Below are 22,634 nucleotides of genomic sequence, written 5' to 3' on the forward strand. Positions count from 1 at the left end.
GCAAATGGAGTAGCTGAAACATTTTTTTTTTTTCAACAAGGATTTCTGTCCAAACTTAACTACTTGGTCCACACATTTATACCCAGACTGCATTTTGAAAGAGCCAATCAAAACAGAGTTCATTTAAATATTTCAGTATTAAAGGCACAGTAATAAAAACTGTTTTGTTATTGTTTGTGCCTGTTTAATTTTAAAATAAAAGAAATGTAAAAATGGCTAGTCTTGGTACATAAAGCCACACCAATCTTAGAACAACAAACAGTTTAACTCTTACTTTAAAATATGTAAACAACCCACAGGAGCAAGTACTGGATGGGACTCTACCAATTATAACATCTTGTTTGGATGGATACAATGTCTGTATCCTGGCTTATGGTCAATCAGGCTCTGGGAAGAGTTACACAATGATGGGCCTAAAGGACAGTCCAGGGATCAACATCTGGTAAGACACTATACAACGATTTTTCACGAGACTGACATTGTGGCAAAGACAATAATAAAGTACAGAACTAGCTCCATGTGTGTAGGCCTACTTTCAGTGTAGCCTGAAAATTGATAAGAATGGAAATTCACTGATAAATACTTCATTAAAAAATGTCAATAGAGTTTTAGGAATTAGGCCATATAGTGTAACCTTAGGACAAACCGTGGTGTTATATTTGATTGCTGAGGTGTAGAGTAGCCCAGTCCTTGCCCATTGTTTGGGATTCTGATAAACACAGCCACCATAGCCAACTTCTTTTTGTATCTAGGGACAAGCTCCGGTTTCTACAGGGAGTTTAAGTTACCTAAGATTTTGATGCATGAGAGCATCATCGCCTTCACCCATCCAGAGCTGAGATGCGTGTGTGTTTGTGTGTGATGGGTCAATCCCCCTTCGGTCTGGACTCACTAATCACTCACCCACTCAGACTGCCTGAGAAAAAACTACTGTATACTTTAATCAGAAAGGAGCACGTCGCATTCATTTATATGGCTTTTTTAAGGTGTTGTGTTTCCACAAGAGCAACCTTTGTTTTCCTGCCCTCAGGTCAGTCACAGAGTTACTGCGTTTGTGTAAGGAGAGAGAAAACTGCACATACACAATTAAGGTACAGTATAAAGTGTAGTGTCACCTCCACCACTCAACTACATGCAACCCTGCTCCCAAAAAAGGTTTGCACAGATTCTGTGCAAAATGTAAATAAAAACATATCTAAAAATAATTCAAACCCTATATTTCATTGAAAAGAATTCAAAGACAACATATCAAGCGTTCAAACTGAGAAATGTTACTGTTTTTTGAAAAATGTATGCCCATTTTTAATTTGTAGATATTTTTATATTTGGAAGTTGTGTGAGTGGCTACGTCTTCTTAAAATTATACCAGGTAATATAGAAACAATAATACAACCCAATTAAAATGACTCATGGGCAGGACTGTTTCCAGCTATAAGCAGTATAAGCAGTTGCTTAGGGTCCCCAAGTCACCAGGGGCACCCCAGGTATTTATTTATTTATTTATTCATATTTGGTTTTTCTAAAATGCAGCGAGTTCATATATTTTCTTACATTCTTTCTTTAGATAAACATACAAAATAATTTGATTGGGCTAGGTGGGCTGTGTGGGGCCCTCCAAATAAGATGGTCCTTTGGGCTCCTAAATGTTCAGAGACAGCCCTGCCCAGAAGTTCAACTACAGCCCAAAGAAATCACTGTAAATGTCCTGAACTTATATTTCTGTGCCCCAACTATATAAGTTATGTATTTAAAACATATACTATAAGTTTTATACAGTGCTGTGTAAAAGTCATAGATCACCTTCATTTATTTGATTTCCTGTCAAAATGACCACAAATTACAAAAGCTGCAGACATGCATTTCACAAAAAATTATACACCGATTCTTCCCACAGCGCACAATATGTATTTTTCATTCTTATTAGATATCTATGCTGGAGATCTATGTGGAGAGCCTGATTGATCTCCTGTGTGAGAACCTGCACAGTGAGGTGGAGATCCGCACGCAGGGTAGGTCGGTCGCTGTACCAGGCCTCACTCAGGTGGAGGTGAGAACAGAGGAAGACGTCTTAAATGTCATGGAAATGGGGGAAAAACACTCACACCTCACTCCAGATGAAGCAAACACAGAAAGGTAGGATTGCTGCTCTCTAGTTCTAGCTTCCCATCGAGCCCCTATCAAAGTCCAAGGAGGTGCAAAGAGTGACTGACTGCTGTTACTTAGTATAGAAGCCTGGTTCTTTAAAGTAGTAGTTTTAAGCCAGTCCTCAGGATCGCCTAGAAGGTCCATGTTTTTTCTCTTTCATTATGTGTTGCAAGTTGAGTTGGAGCATAAATGTGAACCATCTGAAGGGGCCCTGAGGACCAGTTTGAGAAGCACTGCTCTAATGAACCGTCCAGTGAAAGGTTCTTTAGGAAACCGAAAGTGGTTCTTCTATGGCATCATTCAAAAGAACACTTTTTGTCACCTCTCTGTTGGAGACTAGTACCCTGATAGACAAAACCTCAGCATCTCTTTCTCTCTCAGCTCCTGCTCTCATCTCCTCCTCATCATCACAGTGGAGTGTACAGACATTGTTTGTGGAGTGACCACGCGAGGCACGTTGACTCTGTGTGAGCTAGCCGGCTCCGAGCGCATCTCTAAAACACAAGCTACAGGCCAGCGGCTCACAGAGACAGCCTCCATTAACAAATCTCTAATGGCTCTCAGACAGGTCAGCAACATCTCTTAATGAAAAAAGCAATAGAAAATTTCCAGAATGACTTCAGATAAGATCTGGTTCCATTAACATCCATTGAGTTAATGTTTTTACTTTCTCCTTTAAAGTTACTATATTAGAAATCACAAGGTTGTGTTCCAACAGCAACAAGATTTCATATATCCATCTATCTATCTATCTATCTATCTATCTATCTAGATAGATAGATAAGCTACTATCTCTGACTTTACATCCACAAGATGGATCAACAAGGTAGGTGTATCTAATAAAGTGGTTAAAAACTCCAGCAGCACTGCTGTGTCTGATCCACTCATCCCAGCAGAACTCACACTAATGGCACCACCACGTCAGTGTCACTGTAGAGTGAAGTATGCAGAGACACAGATGAACTGTGTCTGTGATCGTAGAACAGATCTCACCTGTAAGTGGACCTGATAAAATGGACAGAGTATAGATACAAGGAGGTATTTATATATGTGTGTGTGTATCTATCTGCCTCTCTCTCTATAATATAGCCTTTTATTTTTTTTTGGTTTTTGGCCCACTTGAAACATTGCAGTTTGGCCCCGCAAGACAAAATGACTGGACACCTCTGTCTCATTTAAATAATGTTTATCATTGTTCTTTTTTTTCCCAAAGCTGACTAAAAAAGTTTTTACCCATCTTGTTTAAAATATGCGCTAAATAAACCCGGACGTTTTTAGGAAACCGAGAGCTGAAGAGACATTCGTTATTATAAACCTCATAAGAACACTTTCCTGTTTTCTCTTTTTTTGGTCTGCAGGTGTTCAGCGCTCTGAAGTGTAATGCTCTTCATGTGCCGTACAGGAATTCTAAACTCACTCACCTCCTCCAGCCCTGTCTCAGCGGAGACGCTAAGGTTTCTTTAGCAACCACTCATAACATAATTTATAACATCTATTATTTATTATGACGCTATTTTCTCTTAAGACCTTTCTGATGTATTCGCTGATGGTTATTGTGATTTTTTGCATCTGCTGTCTGTTACAGGTGTGTGTGTTTGTGCATGTTAGTCCTGATGTGAAAGATGCTGCAGAGACTCTGAACACTCTTGCATTTGGATCATCCATTCGACAGATCGCCCTTGGCAAAGCACCACAGAACAGAACTCCAGCAAAGACCACTAAGGCTGAGAAATAACCAGAGGAATCAGTGAATGACTCCAAATGGACATGGCTGACAGGCTTAAAGGGGAATTTCATGTGCATTTCAAAATTTCTGCACAATTCAACAACTGAGATGGAAACACATTCGTCCAGAGTGATTTGGTTCATTGTAGAGAAACTTACCAACTCAGATTTCATTATAATGGTGGTGGCAAGAACCCGTTTTTCAATGCAAATGCAAATGTAGCCATTTTATTTACTATCCAAAATGATGAGTGAATCGGACTTTTAATATGTAATACCAATTATGGTAACACAGTTGTATATACAAATAATTAGTTTTATATGAGGACTGTTTGACATTACAATGCTCTATATGCACCTCTCCAGCATAAATGGCTTTTCAAAATAAGTTTAGGCCAAAACCTTTAAAAACAAAGTTTAGACATGTGAAACAATGAGTGTGTTTACATACACTTAATAATCTAATAACTGCAGAAAATCTGATTTTGTCAGTAATCCAATCAATGCGCTTACATGCACTTGAGTAATCAGATGATGTGGAAACTCCGGGTCTACATGAGTCAGGCAAAGACGTGGCATAAACGTAACATACAACTCAAACTTCATGCTGTGGCTTTTTTTTTTTTTTGCACTAAGAAATTTGATTCCTAAGATAAAATCCAGCTCTCTTTATCAGATTTCTTAATCGGATTTCTAGGCCTTACTCCGGTCTAAGAAACTGGAGTATACTGTTTACATGATCGTGCGCATGTAAACACACTCAATGTTTAGGGATAAGGCAGCATATCCACTACCATTGCATGTAACAACTTTCTGTAAGGGAGCTTTTAGAGGCATTCTTTAGACATCTGGTTCCTATCATCACCACTGTGAACAATTCTGACTGACTTTGTTTATATTTGTACAATTTAATTATGCAGAAAATATCGGTAGAATTCCCCTTCAACTATAATTTGAAGAAAGGAAATTCATATATTACAGGGATGGCTGTGTATTTCAGTTATATTTACCTATTTCTCTCAAAAGTTGTGCATCCAAAACAATAATAATATTTAAAGTAAGATCAATTTGATAACATAATTAAAATATCTGTGAGAAGTTTTAATTACACTCCCAATTAAATTCAATGATTACATTTTATCATAAATATACTGAGAGAGCTTGGAGATCCAAACAGGCAGGTCAGTCATGGTGCCATGCGTAATTCAGAAGGAGGTGAAAATTGAGGAAAAATTAACATAATATTTTGTATTAAATGTCAATCAATACAGAAAAATTTCTATTATTTTGAGTTTTTTTAATCTGAATCGCATCAAAAGTTAGCAAATCCTTTTGGAACATGGACGTAGGCGGTCTTCAGAAAGCACAACAGTTCTTGTGCAGCAGTTTTTGTCATCAAGTCTGATGTTTTGTTAATGTAGCTTTTTGCACCTGCTTGCCAAAAGTGCCACTTAGCAAGCAAGATACCAGCTAACATTAGCATAAATAACACTCCCTTACTTTCAGTTTACAGCAACATCAATAGAGGCTCTGTATAAATGAATCATAGTGCAGTTGTGCAACAGGCTCCAATATGCATCAGAAAGAGCACTTTCCATTGCAAATGAACGACCTGCAGCTTTCCACTCTGAAAAGTCTGTGTGAACGTGGCTCGGTGGCTTCAGCTGGAGCTGCCTCGGTCCTTGAGGAGCTTGTTCAGCACACTGTTCTGCTTTATGGCTTTCAGGTTAGAGATGTCCTCAGGAAACACTGGGACATCAGAGCTGTGGTCAGCTCCTTCAGACTCACTCTCACTGTCCGACAGGGCTGTTAGGAGGGCATCGTTCTCATATGTAGGGAAATAGTACCTGCACACAGAGGGAGGGTGAAGCATGAAGATAATAAACAGAAAACATCTCATCCTACTCATTTGTTAACCTTCAGAAGTCACATTCTGTATTTTTTATTGATTTATTATTCACACTTGTGTATAACTGACACAAGATATTCTGCTGAAACTCTTAATCCATACCACATTTGTGCAAGTAGAAGAAAATCTGCTGTCGGAACAAAACCTTGTATGTCCATCTTTGTCGATTTTCAGTTTTTGACCATTTTAAAATACCTGTTGCTCTTTACATTGTGTGCAAATCTCATGCTGAATGGACCAAAAAAACCCATACAAAATTACTTGGACAAAAAGTCTGGTTCCACTGACTTACATTAAATGAAAAGTATGTTTTCCCTCTCCTGTAAAGTTACCATTTTGGAGATTCTGTTCCGACAGCAGTGAAATACACTATATTGCCAAAAGTATTTGCTCATCTGTCTTCACACGCATACGAACTTGAGTGACTTCTCATTCTTAATCCATAGGGTTTAATATGATGTTGGCCCAGTGGGAAGGCTTTCCTCAAGGTTTAGGGGTGCATTTATGGGACTTTTTGACCATTCTTCCAGAAGCGCATTTGTGAGGTCAGACACTGATGGTGGACAAGAAGGCCTGGCTCGCAGTCTCCGCTCTCTAATTCATCTCAAAGATGTTCTTTCAGGTTGAGGTCAGGACTCTGTGCAGGCCAGTCAAGTTCTTCCACACCAACCTCACTCATCCATGTCTTTATGGACCTTGCTTTGTGCACTGGTGCGCAGTCACGTTGGAACAGTTGGGAGCATGAAATTGTCCAAAGTCTGCTGAAGCGTTAAAGAGTTCCTTTCACTGGAACTAAGGGGCCGAGCCCACCTCCTGAAAAACAATCCATACCATAATCCTCCCTCCATCAAACTTTACACTTGGCACAATACAGTCAGACAAGTAGCATGATTAATCACTCCAGAGAACACATCTCCACTGCTCTAGAGTCCAGTGGCAGCACTTTACACCACTGCATTCCACGCTTTGCATTGCGCTTGGTGATGTTAGAAACTGTCACCATTGACAGTTGACTGTGGAACATTTAGTATCAAGGAAATTTCACAACTGGACTTACACTGGATTTCACTGAGCTCCTGAGACCAACCCATTCTTTCACAAATGTTTGTAGAAACAGTCTGGATGCCTAGGTGCTTGGTTTTATACACCTGTAGCCATGGAAGTGATTGGACCACCTGAATTCAATGATTTGTATGGGTGAGTGAATACCTCTGGCAATATAGTGTATATTTTATTATGATTTGAATTTGATGACAAGTTGTAATTGGTTTATGTACAGTCTCATTTTATGGAAAGAAAAGGCATCCTTTATATTTTTGCTATGCTTTGATCATTTTTTTAAGATTAAAGGGCCCATATCCTGCATTGTTCTTGTCTTTTTTTTGTGAGATTATATAAAAACAGTCATAATGTCATTTTTATAGTTCCTTTAGAATTAAACTGGCTGTTTTTGTCACCGCTTTTAAGAGTGATATATGTAAATGAGCTCTGTTCTTATTGGGTGCCCTGTTTTATGCTTCTTTCAAAAGCAGTCTGGGCTGAAACGCACCTTATGACTTTGGTGTAAATGGGCAGAGCAAAACTGTTGTATGCTGAATAAGTGGATATTTGCAAGTGTGTTGGTTTTTGTGACATCATAAAAACAGTTCATTCAAAATGGGCTGTTTTTACAGCTGTGGACTACATGGACTGGGGAGGGAACAGTATATTTAGAAATTTTAACAGCTGTTTATCCATTACATTAAACTTTTATATAAAGAGAGTAAAGTTAGAATTTACACATGGTCCCTTTAGAAAAGTGCAGACCTGACTAAAAACGATGAATATAATTCAAATGTAAATGTAATTCCTTATCTAGCTAACAATGTAATTAACCCTTTTAGGTCAATGCAAAATAAAGTACCTATACCATTTAATTTCCTCTTTTTCAATAATAACGTGATTTCTGAATGCTATTGTTGCATTTATTTAGTAAGAAAAGAATGTGATCTAACAATGCTGAAAAAAGTGGAGATTTCTATTCAGTTTGAGTCACAAACTACATTTCTGAACAGGAAAACACATAAATAAGGATATGGCACATCAGTCTAGCTTTATCATTACTCTGACAAAACAATAGTATGCTCTTACCAATCCAACCTGCTCTCTGAATGAGCTCTGATTCTACTTGTTCAAATTGAAGAATAAAAAAAAGTTATGTGCACATGACATAACTCCCCTGGTGGCCGATTGAAAGGAGCAGCTTTTTTTTTTTTTGAGAAGCAGTACTGGGTTCATTGGGGTCATGTGCTTAATTATGTAATAATGTTTAATCAGTAAAGTGAAAAGACAATAACTCCAGACTATTATTGACTTCTAAGGGTTATATACAGTGCATCTAAAATGCTGTATAAATAAAGATTTTTCATATTGCTGTTTAACTCCTTACTCACTGTGGTTGGTCCCAGTGTGATATCTCTGGAATCTGCATCACATGACCTGCCTCCATCATGTGCTGAACAACTTCCTCTTTGGTTTCCAACTTCTTCTGGCATCCGTAGCAACGGCACTGATGGAGCTCACGCCGGATGTAGTTCACTAGTTTGACTTGCTGGTAAAACTTTAGATCTGGACAAGAAGAAATGACAGCATTATAAATCAGAGCTAAATTTCCTGTTTATCCTCACTTTAACTGCTGCTGTGGTTTAAATATACTTACTGAGCTCTGTTTTTAATTTGTGGAGATCAAACTTGTGAGCCTCCTGTAACAAATAAAAAAACAGAAACATCCTGACACAACATAATGAAATAATAATTAAATGGAGAGAAAAATCCAGGCCAGCCAAATTCCAAAAGACAAGTTTAACATATCTAATTATATTTGTTAGACATACTTATTTTCCATTAGATATAAAGGACATATTTATCCTATCTAAATATGTATATCCATTATATCTGAAACCTTTGCTCACTATGTGTATTGTTTGACATTTGACTCCAGGCAGAATCATATTTATAATGCATAATGATGCACAGTGGGATTCTGACCTGCATGTGTGTGCAGATCTTCTCCATATTTTCCTCTTGCTGCTCGCAGAACAAACACACAGCACACACTGGGTGAGCCTGCCAGTCTGACCAATCACTGCTGACACCACAGAGCAATTAAATTTCACACACTGAGGCTTAATATCACAATAGAGGCTTATAATAATAATAATATGCATTATTCGTACAGCACCTTTCATACATAAATGCAGCTCAAATTGCTTTACATGTGGTTGGAAGACCAAGGAGATATATAGGCATACAATTCACTATGATCACAACAGTATAAATGCAGGAAAAAATTATAAGAAGCTAAAAATTAAGAACAATTACACAAAATAACAATATAAAACAGGTATAGTAGTAATATAAAGGAACAAATAAAAGTAATAGTAATAACAATACTACTACTCGTGCTACTAATAATAATAAAAATAATAATATTATAATGATGATAATGATTCGAAAATGACCCAGAAAGCTGCATTTTAAATGAGTGATCAAATCTCATCTCAAGAGATTTGATCACTACTGGATCGGATATTGGGAGTGGAAAAAAATTAGATCCAATCCATCTTGAAACAGCACTCTCACTCTGTGGATATGTTGTTATTTGTGTATTTCTTCTTGTGGGGTCACAGAGAGTTGAGTAGTTTCAGCATAATAACACTACCATTTGATGCCAATTTTAAGCGCTTCAATTAAATACAGCTAATTTAGAAATTTTGCAGATTTGTGTTGGTATTAGCCAATAGTAAGTTTCAATATCAGCATTGATTTTAATACTGTAAAGTAACAAAAAAACTGTTGGACAAAAACCAAAAGATATTAACATAACAGCTAACATATATAGTTTAAACTTCTACATGGCATGTCTAAAGAGTTTTGATAGCATCTCTTACTCATCATCATCCTTGAGCAGCTCTCGGTCATCCTCAGATAGCACTTCCTCCCAGGTCTTTCCCAGCTCCTGCACCAATCACAGCTCATGTTACAAACCCCACACTACTAAATGTAACTTTTAGTTCACTCACTCAAACCTGTGGCCTGAATGCACTTTTTATAGCTCAAAAATATGTAGTCAAAAAAACTTTAGTTTTCCTTTCTCTGTACAAAGTAAGTAAAATGACTGTCCTTCAAAAATCTTCCCTAACAGTGGTTGGAATTAAACACTGCTAAAAACATACCAAGTAATTGATGACATAGAAGCGATCATAGTCATGGTTGTTGGCGTTTATCCTTCTGTGTTGCTTTTTCCGCATGTGATCTTTCAAGGTTGTCTTGTCTCGAAATATCTTCTCACAGTAGAAACACTGCATGCTGTCAAAACATTCAAAGCAATAAAACGTGAACACTAATGAAGTTCCTTAAAGTTCATCAAAATTTCTGCATAATTCCAATTGCTGAGATCCTTATATTTCCTTATAATGGTTCTTAGGAATGAGGGGTTTGCGATGTCTGCAGTGCTAATATTGCAATTTTATTTAATATTCACCGTGACCAGTGAACTCACATATGTCTTTGGGTTTATACATGTAATGCTGACAATGGTAAAATAGTGGTAACCGAATAAAAAGAAAAAAGTATTATGGTATTATTTGGGTACTATTTTGCCTTAGAACGCCCTGCACGTACCTCTCCATCATGATGGTGTTTTAAAAACATAGTTTAAGGCAAAACCTTCTCAAAACTATCATCCTTATGAACACAGTGTCATGAGGTAGTGTATTCATAACCACTCCCTGTAGTAGCTTTCTGTAATGTAGCTTTTAGAAGCATTAATCTCTTCAGATGTCTGGTTCCTATCACCACCACTGGGAACAATTCTGACTCAGTAAGTTTCACATCAAACCACTCTAAATGACTTTTTAAACATGTTAACATCTAAATTCTGCAGAATTTCTATGTAATTCCTCATTAAATCAATATTGCAGACCCAGCTTTCCATGACAGAATCCATCCACCAGGAGAGGGTGCTGTTCTCAATGTTTCCTTTTATTTCCACTGAAAAGCGCAAGAAAATCTAATAAGATCTACTGTATCTCTGCAGTAATCTGCAGTTGTGTGTTCAGCAGCTGAAGGCTTACTTGTCCAGCTTCCTCTCCAGCGCATCGAGGAACTCTGTGCAGTAGACAATGTTGTCAGGCAGGCCGATGCTGAAAGAGTGCTCTCTGGCCATGTGGTTGAGCAGCACTGACCTGCAGCAGGAGAGTAAAGCACAAATGCAGCTCTAGTTAGGCATCATACGTGTTCATATTATACAGAACAAGACTGCATATAAATTTGTACTGAGGATCCATGTAGTTCTTTGAAAGGAAAAAAGAAATCTTTATCAGGTGGCCAGTCAGCATGAGGCATCTGACAGCAGTTCTCACCTGTTTCCGGTAAAGTCCTCATTACAGAACATGCAGGTACGTTGGAAACTAGTGTCATTTCTTTCCTTCTGCTGCTGTTCAAGAACCTCCTCCTGTTTAACACACATCAGACAATTTATCAGTACTAACACACTGTGAATCCACAAAATATCTGCTGAAATAAGATCCATTTAGAAATAAATAATTGTTATTTTTAAATGAAATGTGAACAGGTAATATGCCCAAACAGCAGTGGAAATTATTAAGATGAATAATTCCTCAAAAGCTGGTGTTGTTTATACACAAAACTAGATCATCATAAACAACAATTACTGATACAGTCTTCATTAACATACAGGTCAGAGTAAATTTATATGATTGGCGACTGAAATTTTATTAGTGTATCGTTGCGAACGCTTAAGGAAGGTCACAGTAGCACTGTTCAACAGCTGGTCGCTGCGCTGCAGTACAGGCTGCGGAGGTGATGGGAATACAGGTTGCTTAGCAACCACTATCGTAGATTTTCCCAGAGATGTGTGCGAGATGATGATGTTGACTCATTATATCCTACAGAAACAATCTGAGCTGGAGCTCAGGCTTCTCCGTGTGCTCTTTATTAATTGCTTTCATAAGACTTACCAGACAAATAATATTCACCCAACCAGCCACATATCACACCAATATTGTTGGCTTATTTAATATATTATCATAATTTTTCCCAAGAACTGCTATCGTCTTCCACTTGTTGATGCACGGTAATAAATGTTTAATTTCTATGTTGTCTAAACATTAATATAAAAAAAAAAATCCATACACAGAGGCATACACATTAGCACATTACTCTGGCAGGAGCCCAGTGAGATTTCCACTTGTGTCACAGTCACCATGGGTTTGAACCTCAAACCCAAATGCTGCATACAACAGATCTCAGATCAGCATAACAGGGTCAGAGGCTCTTACACTGGGCCGGGTGGGTGTTTAAGTCTGTGTACTGAGGCTGAGTGAATACGCACCAGTCGTTTCTGCTGTAGCTGTTCTCGAAGGATGCGGTCCTCAGGCAGAACGTCACACAGGAGGAAGTAGTTCTCCTGCAGCTCTACAATAAAACCAGTAGCAAATAATGAGCCTGGCATGCAAGCAGCTTGTCTGTAGGTCTGATATGATAGCAATAATAATAACAACAATGCGATTTCAATTCTTTAGGAAACAATTAGATGTTTTTTGTTTGAATACAAAAATGAACTAATGACTGAACCAATCAACTAATGAACTATATACGCATAATTGAATATAGATAATAAAATCTATATTCATGTCACAAGCCTCTTTGCTCAATACCAAATTTCTGCTTAGATTTGATCTTTCTAACTTCACATTTGTATTGGTGAGTCGTATCATTTTAAACTGTCCAGAAATGACCCGCATCCACACATCCAACTCAATAACATCACGTAAATGAAACACATGCTTCATGCAATAACATGCTTCATGCAACAGCAAACTAGCTAGCAGAATAGGCCTCTGTTCCAAAGATAATGTGCTCTGAACAGCACTCAGCTGTTCATTATCAGAGTAAGTCGGAGGTGAGAAAAGGTCAGACGCAGTACTTTTACAGCCTTTACTGGGTTAACCACTGCTGCCAAGTTAACAATGAATGATGGTGTATACGGAGTGCAAAATAACACATGAATTCCTATCTGATCATTCTCATCACAGTCGCAGGGCCATGAATTGGATATGTATCTCATTTAAGACCGCATAAAATTGTCTGGGATCTGATTAGCAAAGATCAGACTTGCATTGTGTCTTGTGATCAGACTTGTTCACACAGGCCCAAGTCAAATCTGATTTGTGTCATTTCAGCTTGATAATCTGAACAGGACCAAAAATACATGAAACTTTAAGAGGGTTTGCATTATTACATTATTATGACTTGGCCAAAAAATGCATGCATGTTTGACTGAGTACTGTAATCAATTTTATTTGATTCTTTAATTAATTGATTTTTACACCCTTACACAGCAACGAAATGATTTAGCCCATTCAACCTACTTTTTAAACTAATCCTAAAATGTCCATCCTGTCAGAGCAAAAAAAGAAATGAATAAAATCTGTCTTACCAGCGGGTCCCTCAGAGTTGGTCTTGATGACACTGCAGAAGTCTGTGATGGGTTGCTCTGTAAACCTTTTTTTCCAATAAAGCATGTACCTGCAACAGAACAGCCTCACTTTTAATTACAGCTTTAAATCAAACAGCACTGATACCATGAGGCCACATTTAAAAGGGCCCTCTTTCCCAAAAGCATTTCCCAAAACTGCAATATCACCATGATTTTATGAAGATCACACCATTCATTTTTATTTCATCAGGCATGCTACACAGATGAGGCATTTGTCTGGATAATATACACAAATTTTCCAGGTAAGACACTAAACAGACAAAGCAAGCAGACATGATTATTAATATAGAAACTATGAAATATCATAAATGGGGTATAATTCAAAGACAATACAAGTACAATAGAATATAAATCTACTTGGATGGCTATCAAAGGTTGGTAGAGATTTCTGATCACACAGCCTGAATATGATCGTACTTTGGGAAATCAGCGATGAGTTTGATGTCAGCGATGACCAGTTTGTGGTCCAGCACCAGGTGCTTGAGGAGCTGGTCCTTATCAGAGAGAGGAGCCAAGTGTGAGCAAAACACACAGCTCACCAGACAGCAATCATCAGAGGAGGCTAGGCTAACGCTATCACTCAGCTGCTCAGGAAAGCACAATGGCTCCAAAATACAATCCTGCCCACCTAGAGGGAGAAAGAGACAAAGAGAGTTTAGAAGATTTAAACCAGTAACACTGCAATGGGAGTGCTTGAAACTGCTAATATTAAAGGCCCTAAAAGTATAAGCAGGTGTTTTCCACTATGGAAAAGTACAAAAAGGTCCAACTGGAGTGAAGTTGGTAGAAATACAAAACCCACGAGATGCTTCACAACTAAAAACAAAAAGCTTGCAAGATTTAACGTTTACTAATTTAATGCCTTATTTCCCTCACCACACTCATGATGCACCCGTAAGTTTGTTTCAGACCTGTGGGAAACACTGCTGTCTTAGTCATGCTCATAAAGTTAGTCAATTTAATACATTTCTAGAACAAAACAATAAAAAAATTAATAGACAGAATATACAGAATTTTGGTGTATGACCATCTCTGTGTTAGTGGTCCATCAATCTCCACTGTATACTTGTTAGCGTGTAAGACACTGAGTGCATTTACATTCACCTAATAATCCGATAACTGCAGAAAATCTTATTTGGTCAGTAATCCGATCAATGCGTTTACATGCTCTTGAAAAATCAGATAACGGGAAACTCTGGATTTACATGAGTAAGACAGTAATCAGATTTCAGCTTTGCAACCAGCCAATAAACCCTCAGTAGACGTGACAGACATAAAACTCAAATTTCATGCTGCGTTTTTTTTTTTTCTTTTTTTTCTTAAACATCGCGCCATTTTACCAGAAAATATGAACACACATCATTTAGAAGATGAAGAATATTTAAATCCTATATTTCGTGTTTGGTTTCAGCACCTCTCCAACAGTATTTTGCTGCCACCTCACAACATTCACCATCTGTTCTCACCCATACGCAGACTGAGAAATCCGATAGAAATCTGAGTACAAGTTTACATGCACTGAGAAATCTGATTACTCTTTATTGGATTTCTTAATTGGATTTCTAGATCAAAGTATGGTGTTTACATGACCATTTGAATAATCGGATAACTGTAGAAATCCAATTATGATGATTATGAATTACTGAGTGCACGTAAACTCAATGTTTCAGTCTGTACTGAATTATACCGTATTGTGGTTGTGTTTGTACTCATATCACATTAGCTTTCGGATACTGCGTTGGATCAGATTTATAAAGCACAGCTTCTGTTTAGTCTTTCTGTGCTGATAAGAAACCAGTCTCTGAAAATCATCAGAAACATTAAGGCAACACTAAGAAGGGTTTGACAGTTTGGAGACCTCTCTGGTAGAAATATGTAACTTTGCGGAATAACATTTTGTAACGTCAACTGTGCTTCGCTCCTCCACAAGATTCAACACACTTGCATTTTTTTTTTTTTTTTTGCGAGTGTGTTGAAAGAGTTTTCGAAGAGAACTCAGTCTAACTCAGTCTAACTTTAGTGAAGGAAGTTTCTTCTGAGGGTGTTCATGAATTATTTACTTTTGTCATCATATCTTCATCAGTATAATGTTGATTTTACGTTTGAGACCTGAAAATCAAGTCGGACCTTTTTTTGAGCCAGTGCATGTGATGTTGCTGCGTAAAGAAGCATAATGTGATCTCCTGCCAAATCCATCCCAGTACCTGTGACTTCTAAATCATTATTCCAGGCTTTACAGGGTGACTCACAGCAGCACACACACCATATGTTTTTATCCATACTCAGTCATGCTACTTCTTAACTAAAATATTATATAATGCTGTTTTCACTTTTTAAAATATTTTTACTTTTTTTGTATCGTAAAATGTATGACTCATTATGCTGAAGCCCTATTGTATTGAACTGAATTATGAATCATTAACTTGGAATTTTACTTGGACTCACTGTAGATGAGAACCTGTGAATTTAATGAAATATTTTGTTAATATTTTGAATCAATGTAAATAACCTATAGGGGGCTATCCAGTTAAGCCCAATACATTCCTAATATGTTTACTTTGTTACTATGAATCACATATGCCCTAACAGAGCACAGGTACTGGAGCCAAATATTTCGAAATTAGCTATTGTAATCGGGAGAGAAAAAACTGCTTCATTATTAGGGATGAGACATTCATATCCTGATCCTCTGTTCATGGCACTGCAGTCTGCTATGATCTGACTCTGAACAAACATATATTTTACATTTGTAACTAGGGATGCAGTAATATGGGGATTGTAGGTGATGCAGATATCTGATATTTTTCATGTATATATGTGCCAGTGCAGATACATAGACCCTTATAAACAGCACAAACTGGGAACAGATCTATCTGGATTAGCGTTATGGAGAAATAAAACATTTATTTCTGTCTGGCTGCATATTTTTAAGCAAATATGTGATAATACCTATATGATTCTGATATACCCCATTTGCATCATGTGAACAAATCACACATTTGACACATGGTCACCACTGTATCGCACAGCATGGACATCATCTGGTCATAAACAAGTAGATGATTCACGTATGATTCAATCATGACTCACACTAACACATCACCCTCTTCTCTAAGAACCTGTCACAGGCTCAACTGTAATCGCACCTTATAGTACTCTCTCACTTCAAACTGTGCCTAAGCTATGACCAGAGCAGATGATTCATCCATAGTGAATAAAGCCTTGCTGCTTTCACTGCTCTTACTACGAGTGTGCAGCACGAGTGCAGTGTTCTCAATGAGGTGATTGGAGCATAGCTGAGGGGCAGAGGCTGAAAAGACTGCACCACTGTGTCAACCTGAACCCACACACACTCCCGCACTCTAATTCATGCACCCACATACGTTCCACACGTTCACGTACACCCAAATGATTTGGGGAAAATATCTAATTGCAATTTTTCTGACCAATATTGCGATATAAATGCAATTTTGTTCTATAAATTAATATCCAGGCCTTTTTTTCACTGAGAAGACCAGCACATCCAGGGTGCTAGTCTACCAGATCACAAGCTTTGTGTTATTAAGATAATTTCCCCATTAAAACACGAGACAAAGTTCAGTAATGATGTCATTAAAACTGCAGCTCTTGCTATTTAAGTGCACTCTTAAAAACTGTGATTTCGATGTAAAAATGATAATCGTTCAGCCCTACATGCCGTCCCTCACTCTCATTCATACACAAACTCTCTCCACATTCCCTCTCATATACATTGGCACAAAAAGTACTGATGGCACAAAGGAGCGCAATCATGTTAAATGTTTCGATTCAGCAGGAACAAGTTTGAAGCTGACCAATGTAAAAAATGTACCAGCACCAGACAGTGATGTTTCCAATAGAGATACATCGATGCAAATGTACAATACTGTTCATGTACATATCTGCCTACACATAAACATTTCAAAATGTGGACACTGGGACTACATATAACTGGATTGGCATCTATTCTTCTTCTTCTTCTTCTTTCGGCTGCTCCATTAGGGGTCGCCACAGCGGATCATCTGCCTCCATCTTGCCCTATCCACTGCCTCCTCTACTTTCACACCAACCATCTCCATGTCCACCTTCACTACATCCATAAACCTTCTCTGAGGTCTACCTCTTCTCCTTCTACCCGGCAGCTCCATCTCCAACATTCTTTGACCAATATATCCACTATTCCTCCTCAACACATGTCCAAACCATCTCAACCTGGCCTCTCTGGCTTTATCTCCAAACTGCTCCACCTTCACTGTCCCTCTGATCTGCTCATTTCTAATCTTGTCCAGCCTTGTCACTCCCAACGAAAATCTCAGCATCTTCATCTCCGCCACCTCCAGCTCAGCCTCCTGTCTTTTAGACAGAGCCACAGTCTCCAAACCATACATCATAGCAGGACACACTACTGTCTTGTAAACCTTCCCTTTCACTCTTGCTGCTATCCTTCTGTCACACATCAGCCCTGACATCCATCTCCACCCCCTCCATCCTGCCTGCACCCTCTTCCTCACCTCTTTTTTGCACTGTCCATTCCTCTGGAAGGTTGACCCAAGATATTTTAAGTCATCCACATTTACGCCCTCTACTCCTTGCATCTTCACCTTTCCACCTGCCTCCCTCTCATTCACACACATGTATTCCGTCTTGTCTCTACTGACCTTCATTCCTCTCCTCTCCAGTGCAAACCTCCACATCTCCAGTGCAAACTTCCACCTCTCCAGATTCTCTTCCACCTGCTCTCTACTCTCACCACAGATTACAATGTCATCTGCAAACATCATGGTCCATGGAGCCTCCTGCCTGACCTCATCTGTCAACCTGTCCATCAGCATTGCAAACAAGAAGGGGCTCAAAGCTGATCCCTGATGTAACCCTACCTTCACCTTGAAACCATTTGTCACTCCAACTGCATACCTCACCACTGTCTCACTATCCTCATACATGTCCTGCACCACCATAACATGCTTTTTAGCTACACCTGACTTCCTTATACAGTACCACGGTTCCTGTCTTGGCACCCTATCATATGCCTTCTCTAGATCCACAAAGACACAATGTAGCTCCTTCTGACCTTCTCTGTACTTCTCTACCAACACTCTCAATGCAAAAATTGCATCTGTGGTACTCTTTCTGGGCATGAAACCAAACTGCTGCTCACTGATCTGGACCTCTCGCCTTAGCCTTGCTTCAACAACTCTTTCCCATACCTTCATGGTGTGGCTCATCAACTTTATACCTCTGCAGTTACTGCAGCTCTGCACATCACCCTTGTTCTTAAAAATGGGGACCAGGACACTGCTTCTCCACTCATCAGGCATCCTCTCATTCTTCAGGATTTTGTTAAACAACCTGGTTAAAAAAATCCACTGCCTTCTCTCCTAAACATCTCCATACCTCCACAGGTATGTCATCTGGACCAACTGCCTTTCCATTCTTCATCCTTTTTAAAGCTGCCCTCACTTCCACCTTACTAATTCTCTGCACTTCCTGATCCACTATCTCTCCCCCCTTGTCCTCCTCTCTCTTTCGTTTTCCTCATTCATTAGTTCTTTCCATCTACTCAACACTCTCTGTTCACTCACTAGTACATTTCCCTCTCTATCCTTTATCAGCCTAACCTGCTGTACATCCTTTCCAGCTCTATTTCTCTGTTTAGCCAAACGATACAAGTCCTTTACTCCTTTTTTACTGTCCAGCCTCTCATACAGCTCATCATAGGCCTGAACCTTTGCCACCATTCTTTTCGCTATGCGACTAGCCTCACAGTACTCCTGCCTACTTCCTTCATCTCTCTGGTTATCCCACTTTTTCTTAGCTGCCGCCTTCTTCTGAATACTCTCCTGGACTTCCTCATTCCACCACCAACTTTCCTTGTCTTCTTTCCTCTGACCACACAAAACAGCCAACACATTCTTGCCAGTTTCTCTCACCACCTTAGCTGTAGTTTCCCAGTCCTCAGGTAGCTCCTCACTGCCCCCAAGTGCCTGTTGCAATTTCTCCCTGAACTGCCTGCAACCATCCTCCTCCTTCAGCTTCCACCATCTAATCTTTGGCTCTGTCTTCACTTTCTTCCTCTTCTTTGTTTCTAATCTCATTCTACAACCACCCTATGCTGCCTTGCTACACTTTCCCCTGGCACCACTTTACAATCTCCAATCTCCTTTAGGTGGCATCTCCTGCTAAGGATATAAACCACCTGTGTGCACCTCCCTCCACTCTTGTAGGTCACCCTGTGTTCTTCCCTCTTCTGAAAATACGTGTTCACCACAGCCATTTCCATTCTCTTTGCAAAATCTACAACCATCTGACCTTCCGCATTTCTGTCTTTCACACCATACATACCCAGCACCTCTTCATCCCCTCTGTATCCTTCACCAACATGTCCACTGAAGTCTGCACCAATCACCAATCTCTTCTCTCTAGGGACACCATCTACCACTTCATCCATCTTACTCCAAAATTCCTCTTTCTCCTCTAACTGACAACTAACCTGTGGTGCATATGAACTGACCACATTCAAAATCACACCATCAAACTCCAACTTCAGGCTCATGATCCTGTCTGACACTCTCTTTACATCCAGAACACTTTTCACAAGCTGTTCCTTTAGGATTATCCCTACTCCATTTCTCTTCCTCTCTACACCATGATAGAACAGTTTGAATCCACCTCCAATGTTCCTGGCCTTGCTTCCTTTCCATCTGGTCTCCTGAACACACAGAATATCTACCTTCCTTCTCTCCATCATGTCTGCAAGTTCTCTGCCTTTACCAGTCATTGTCCCTATGTTCAGAGTCCCTACTCTAACCTCCACACTCCTGCCTTTCCTTCCCTCTCACTGCCTTCTAACCCACCTTCCTCCTCTCCTCTTTGATGGTCTTCGACCTACAGTAGTCAAATTTCCACCGGCACCCTGCTGGTCAACAGCACCGGAGGCGGTCGTTGTTAACCCGGGCCTCGACCAATCCGGTATGGCAATCATATTTGTGATCCGCATGATAGTTTTGGCATAAATTTTATGCCGGATGCCCTTCCTGACGCAACCCTCACCATTTATCCGGGCTTGGGACCGGCACCAGAAGTACACAAATGACACTGTTTTATCCTTATGGTAATAAAGTACATCACATTACAAAGAGCACTGACAAAGAGAGCATAATTTGTCTGGTTAATTGTAGTTAGCGTGGTGTGTGAAATATTTGTGTTTACACTTTTTAAATGTGACTGTGTTGTTTTTTTCCTGTTCCAATTTATGAAGCATCAGAAAACTAAATATTGTGAGGCACATAATACATATCGCTGCTGTCGGAAGAAAACCTCATAATCTCCATTTTTCACGTTTTTCAGTTTTTGACAAAATTTGAAAATACCTGTTACCCTTTCCATCGGACATAGATTTCAAGATGAATGGACTAAAAGAAAAAAATCTGGTTTCATTGACTTATATTAAAAGGAATATGTTTTTCCTTTTCCTGTAAAATTGCCATTTTGGAGATACATGGTTTTGTTCTGACAACAGCGATATGTCATGAGATACGGTGTCGATATTTTGTTAAGCAAATATCTGTCAATACTAATATATGATTCTGATATTTACGTTTATGCAGGCTGTTATCCAGAGTGCATTAAAATTGTGCTCATGTTACAGGGAAGGCGTTATGAGCCTTACCCAAAAACTCTTATTGGTGTGATATAGTGTGGTGCGCCTGCCCAGGGTGGGAGTCAAATTAGGCAAACTACCCACTAAACTACACCAACCAATATCCTTGTGCATGCCTAGTTTTCCCTAGCACTTCACATCATTACAACATGCAGTCTGGCTGGAATGCTTTTCCAGACTTTCTCTACACAGAGCCTGCCACCCATCAATGATTTTCCTGAATCGTCTTTGGTTGTCTTTCCAGGAAAAATTAACTCCATTCCTGAACACAATGTCCAGGAATCCAAGTAGTTTCATATGTTAGCATCATATTACAGGGAAACAAAGCTTCTGCATGATTTAATGATTAAGATGTAAAGAAATGTAATTCAGAGTAGTTTAGTTTGAAATACTAGAGAAACTTATGGAGTTGTTCACAGCAGCAGTGATAGGAACCAGACGTTCACCTCTAAAAGTTCCCTCAAAGAACGGTATTACATGAAATGCTTATGAATGCACTGCGTGATATCATTGCTTTACGATAACTTTAAGAAGACTTTGGTTCTAAAACACATTTAAATATCCATTAATGGTGGAGGGACACTGCGATGGACTGGCGACCTGTCCAGGGTGTATCCTGCCTTCCGCCCGAAGACTGCTGGGATAGGCTCCAGCATCCCCCCACGACCCTGACGGAGAAGCGGCTTAGAAAATGGATGGATGGATGGATGGATGGATGGATGGAAGGACACATGCAGGGTGATGTTACCATCATTAGCTTTACATATAAAAGCTCAAAAGACGTGTAGGTTCACTGGTGGTTTTGGATAGTAAATAAAACAACTATATTTGTGTTGTAGATATGGCAACTCCTGGTTCCTATCACCACCACTGTAAAGAAACCAGTGTCTACAATGAACCATTTCACACCAAGCCACTCTGAATGACTGTTTACATATCAGCAATGGAATGAAACAGAATTTTTGAAAGATTAGTGTAATTCTACTTTAAGTTAAAGTACACAAAAATGGGTTTGGTCGAGATTACCCTCAGTGTAGGGTGCACTGCTCGTAACATTATTAGGCACTAGGCAGTATTTCAACGCAAGACCATGTCAGGGAATGGTTCTTTATAGAAACGGTTCATGCTTAAATGGTTCTCTGCATGGTTAAATGGTTCCTCATATTGATGGATAACGTGTTGAAAATGGTTCTATACAGCACATAAAGGGGTTCTAAACAGAACCATCTTAACAATAGCGTACTTTGGACTGCATCCTGAGCTTAGCTACACGTCCACTGTTATTTTAGTCAAAAATCAAGTCGAGTGTCCAGGGATTTGACAGAGCTGAGGTGGCAAACCTACGCTTACACCGCAACTTAACAAGCTTCGCAAAAAGACGTTAATAAAACGACAGAAGACCTGCTTATCTTAAACCACTAACCGGCAAAACCGGAGTAAAACAACATACAGAATGTAGCAAGGTGGCTAACGCTACCTGCTAACTCTGCGCTCTCCTTCAGGGCAGCCATCGCCGAGTAACCAAGTCACGTGACGTTCTCAACCGAACACTGACCAATCACAACGTGCCTACACGCTCTTGTGGCTTTATGGGTCTTGTAGTTTTATAGTATTCT

The 22,634-nt window shown here is 39.2% G+C and overlaps 2 protein-coding genes across 3 annotated transcripts; one reads left to right on the forward strand and one right to left on the reverse strand.

Moving 5' to 3' along the window:
* The first annotated feature begins 358 nt into the window (after nucleotides 1–358).
* LOC119263849 (kinesin-like protein KIN-14A) lies at nucleotides 359–2,160 on the forward strand. Its single transcript, XM_037540424.1, has 3 exons — nucleotides 359–442; nucleotides 1,031–1,091; nucleotides 1,925–2,160. The coding sequence occupies exons 1-3, from the start codon at nucleotides 405–407 to the stop codon at nucleotides 2,135–2,137; spliced, it is 312 nt and encodes a 103-aa protein (XP_037396321.1). The 5' UTR covers nucleotides 359–404; the 3' UTR covers nucleotides 2,138–2,160.
* A 1,922-nt stretch (nucleotides 2,161–4,082) lies between these two features.
* znf277 (zinc finger protein 277) lies at nucleotides 4,083–22,574 on the reverse strand. 2 transcript variants are annotated; one of them, XM_017689758.2, is made up of 12 exons: nucleotides 22,496–22,574; nucleotides 13,758–13,968; nucleotides 13,281–13,369; nucleotides 12,174–12,256; nucleotides 11,182–11,273; nucleotides 10,894–11,004; nucleotides 9,994–10,126; nucleotides 9,709–9,776; nucleotides 8,807–8,903; nucleotides 8,478–8,520; nucleotides 8,212–8,386; nucleotides 4,083–5,717 (listed from the first exon to the last, which is right to left on the reverse strand). In XM_017689758.2, the coding sequence occupies exons 1-12, from the start codon at nucleotides 22,527–22,529 to the stop codon at nucleotides 5,531–5,533; spliced, it is 1,323 nt and encodes a 440-aa protein (XP_017545247.1). In that variant the 5' UTR covers nucleotides 22,530–22,574; the 3' UTR covers nucleotides 4,083–5,530. The 2 variants fall into 2 exon arrangements, with proteins under 2 accessions (XP_017545247.1, XP_017545242.1); XM_017689753.2 differs by having other exon boundaries at nucleotides 8,807–8,906.
* Between the last annotated feature and the right edge of the window lie 60 nt (nucleotides 22,575–22,634).

The sequence above is a fragment of the Pygocentrus nattereri genome, chromosome 8 (assembly GCF_015220715.1).
Source record: "Pygocentrus nattereri isolate fPygNat1 chromosome 8, fPygNat1.pri, whole genome shotgun sequence".
In the NCBI taxonomy this organism is placed as follows: domain Eukaryota; kingdom Metazoa; phylum Chordata; class Actinopteri; order Characiformes; family Serrasalmidae; genus Pygocentrus; species Pygocentrus nattereri.

Excerpts from the sequence above, each read along its gene's own strand:
- LOC119263849 (XM_037540424.1), top strand. The coding sequence starts at position 405 with ATGATGGGCCTAAAGGACAGTCCAGGGATCAACATCTG. Across the intron at positions 443-1,030 it reads AGTCCAGGGATCAACATCTG|GTCAGTCACAGAGTTACTGC; the intron begins GTAAGACACTAT and ends TCCTGCCCTCAG. Across the intron at positions 1,092-1,924 it reads ACTGCACATACACAATTAAG|ATATCTATGCTGGAGATCTA; the intron begins GTACAGTATAAA and ends CATTCTTATTAG.
- znf277 (XM_017689753.2), bottom strand. The coding sequence starts at position 22,529 with ATGGCTGCCCTGAAGGAGAGCGCAGAGTTAGCAG. Across the intron at positions 8,521-8,806 it reads AGATCTGCACACACATGCAG|GAGGCTCACAAGTTTGATCT; the intron begins GTCAGAATCCCA and ends TATTTGTTACAG. Across the intron at positions 8,387-8,477 it reads CAAATTAAAAACAGAGCTCA|ATCTAAAGTTTTACCAGCAA; the intron begins GTAAGTATATTT and ends CTTCTTGTCCAG.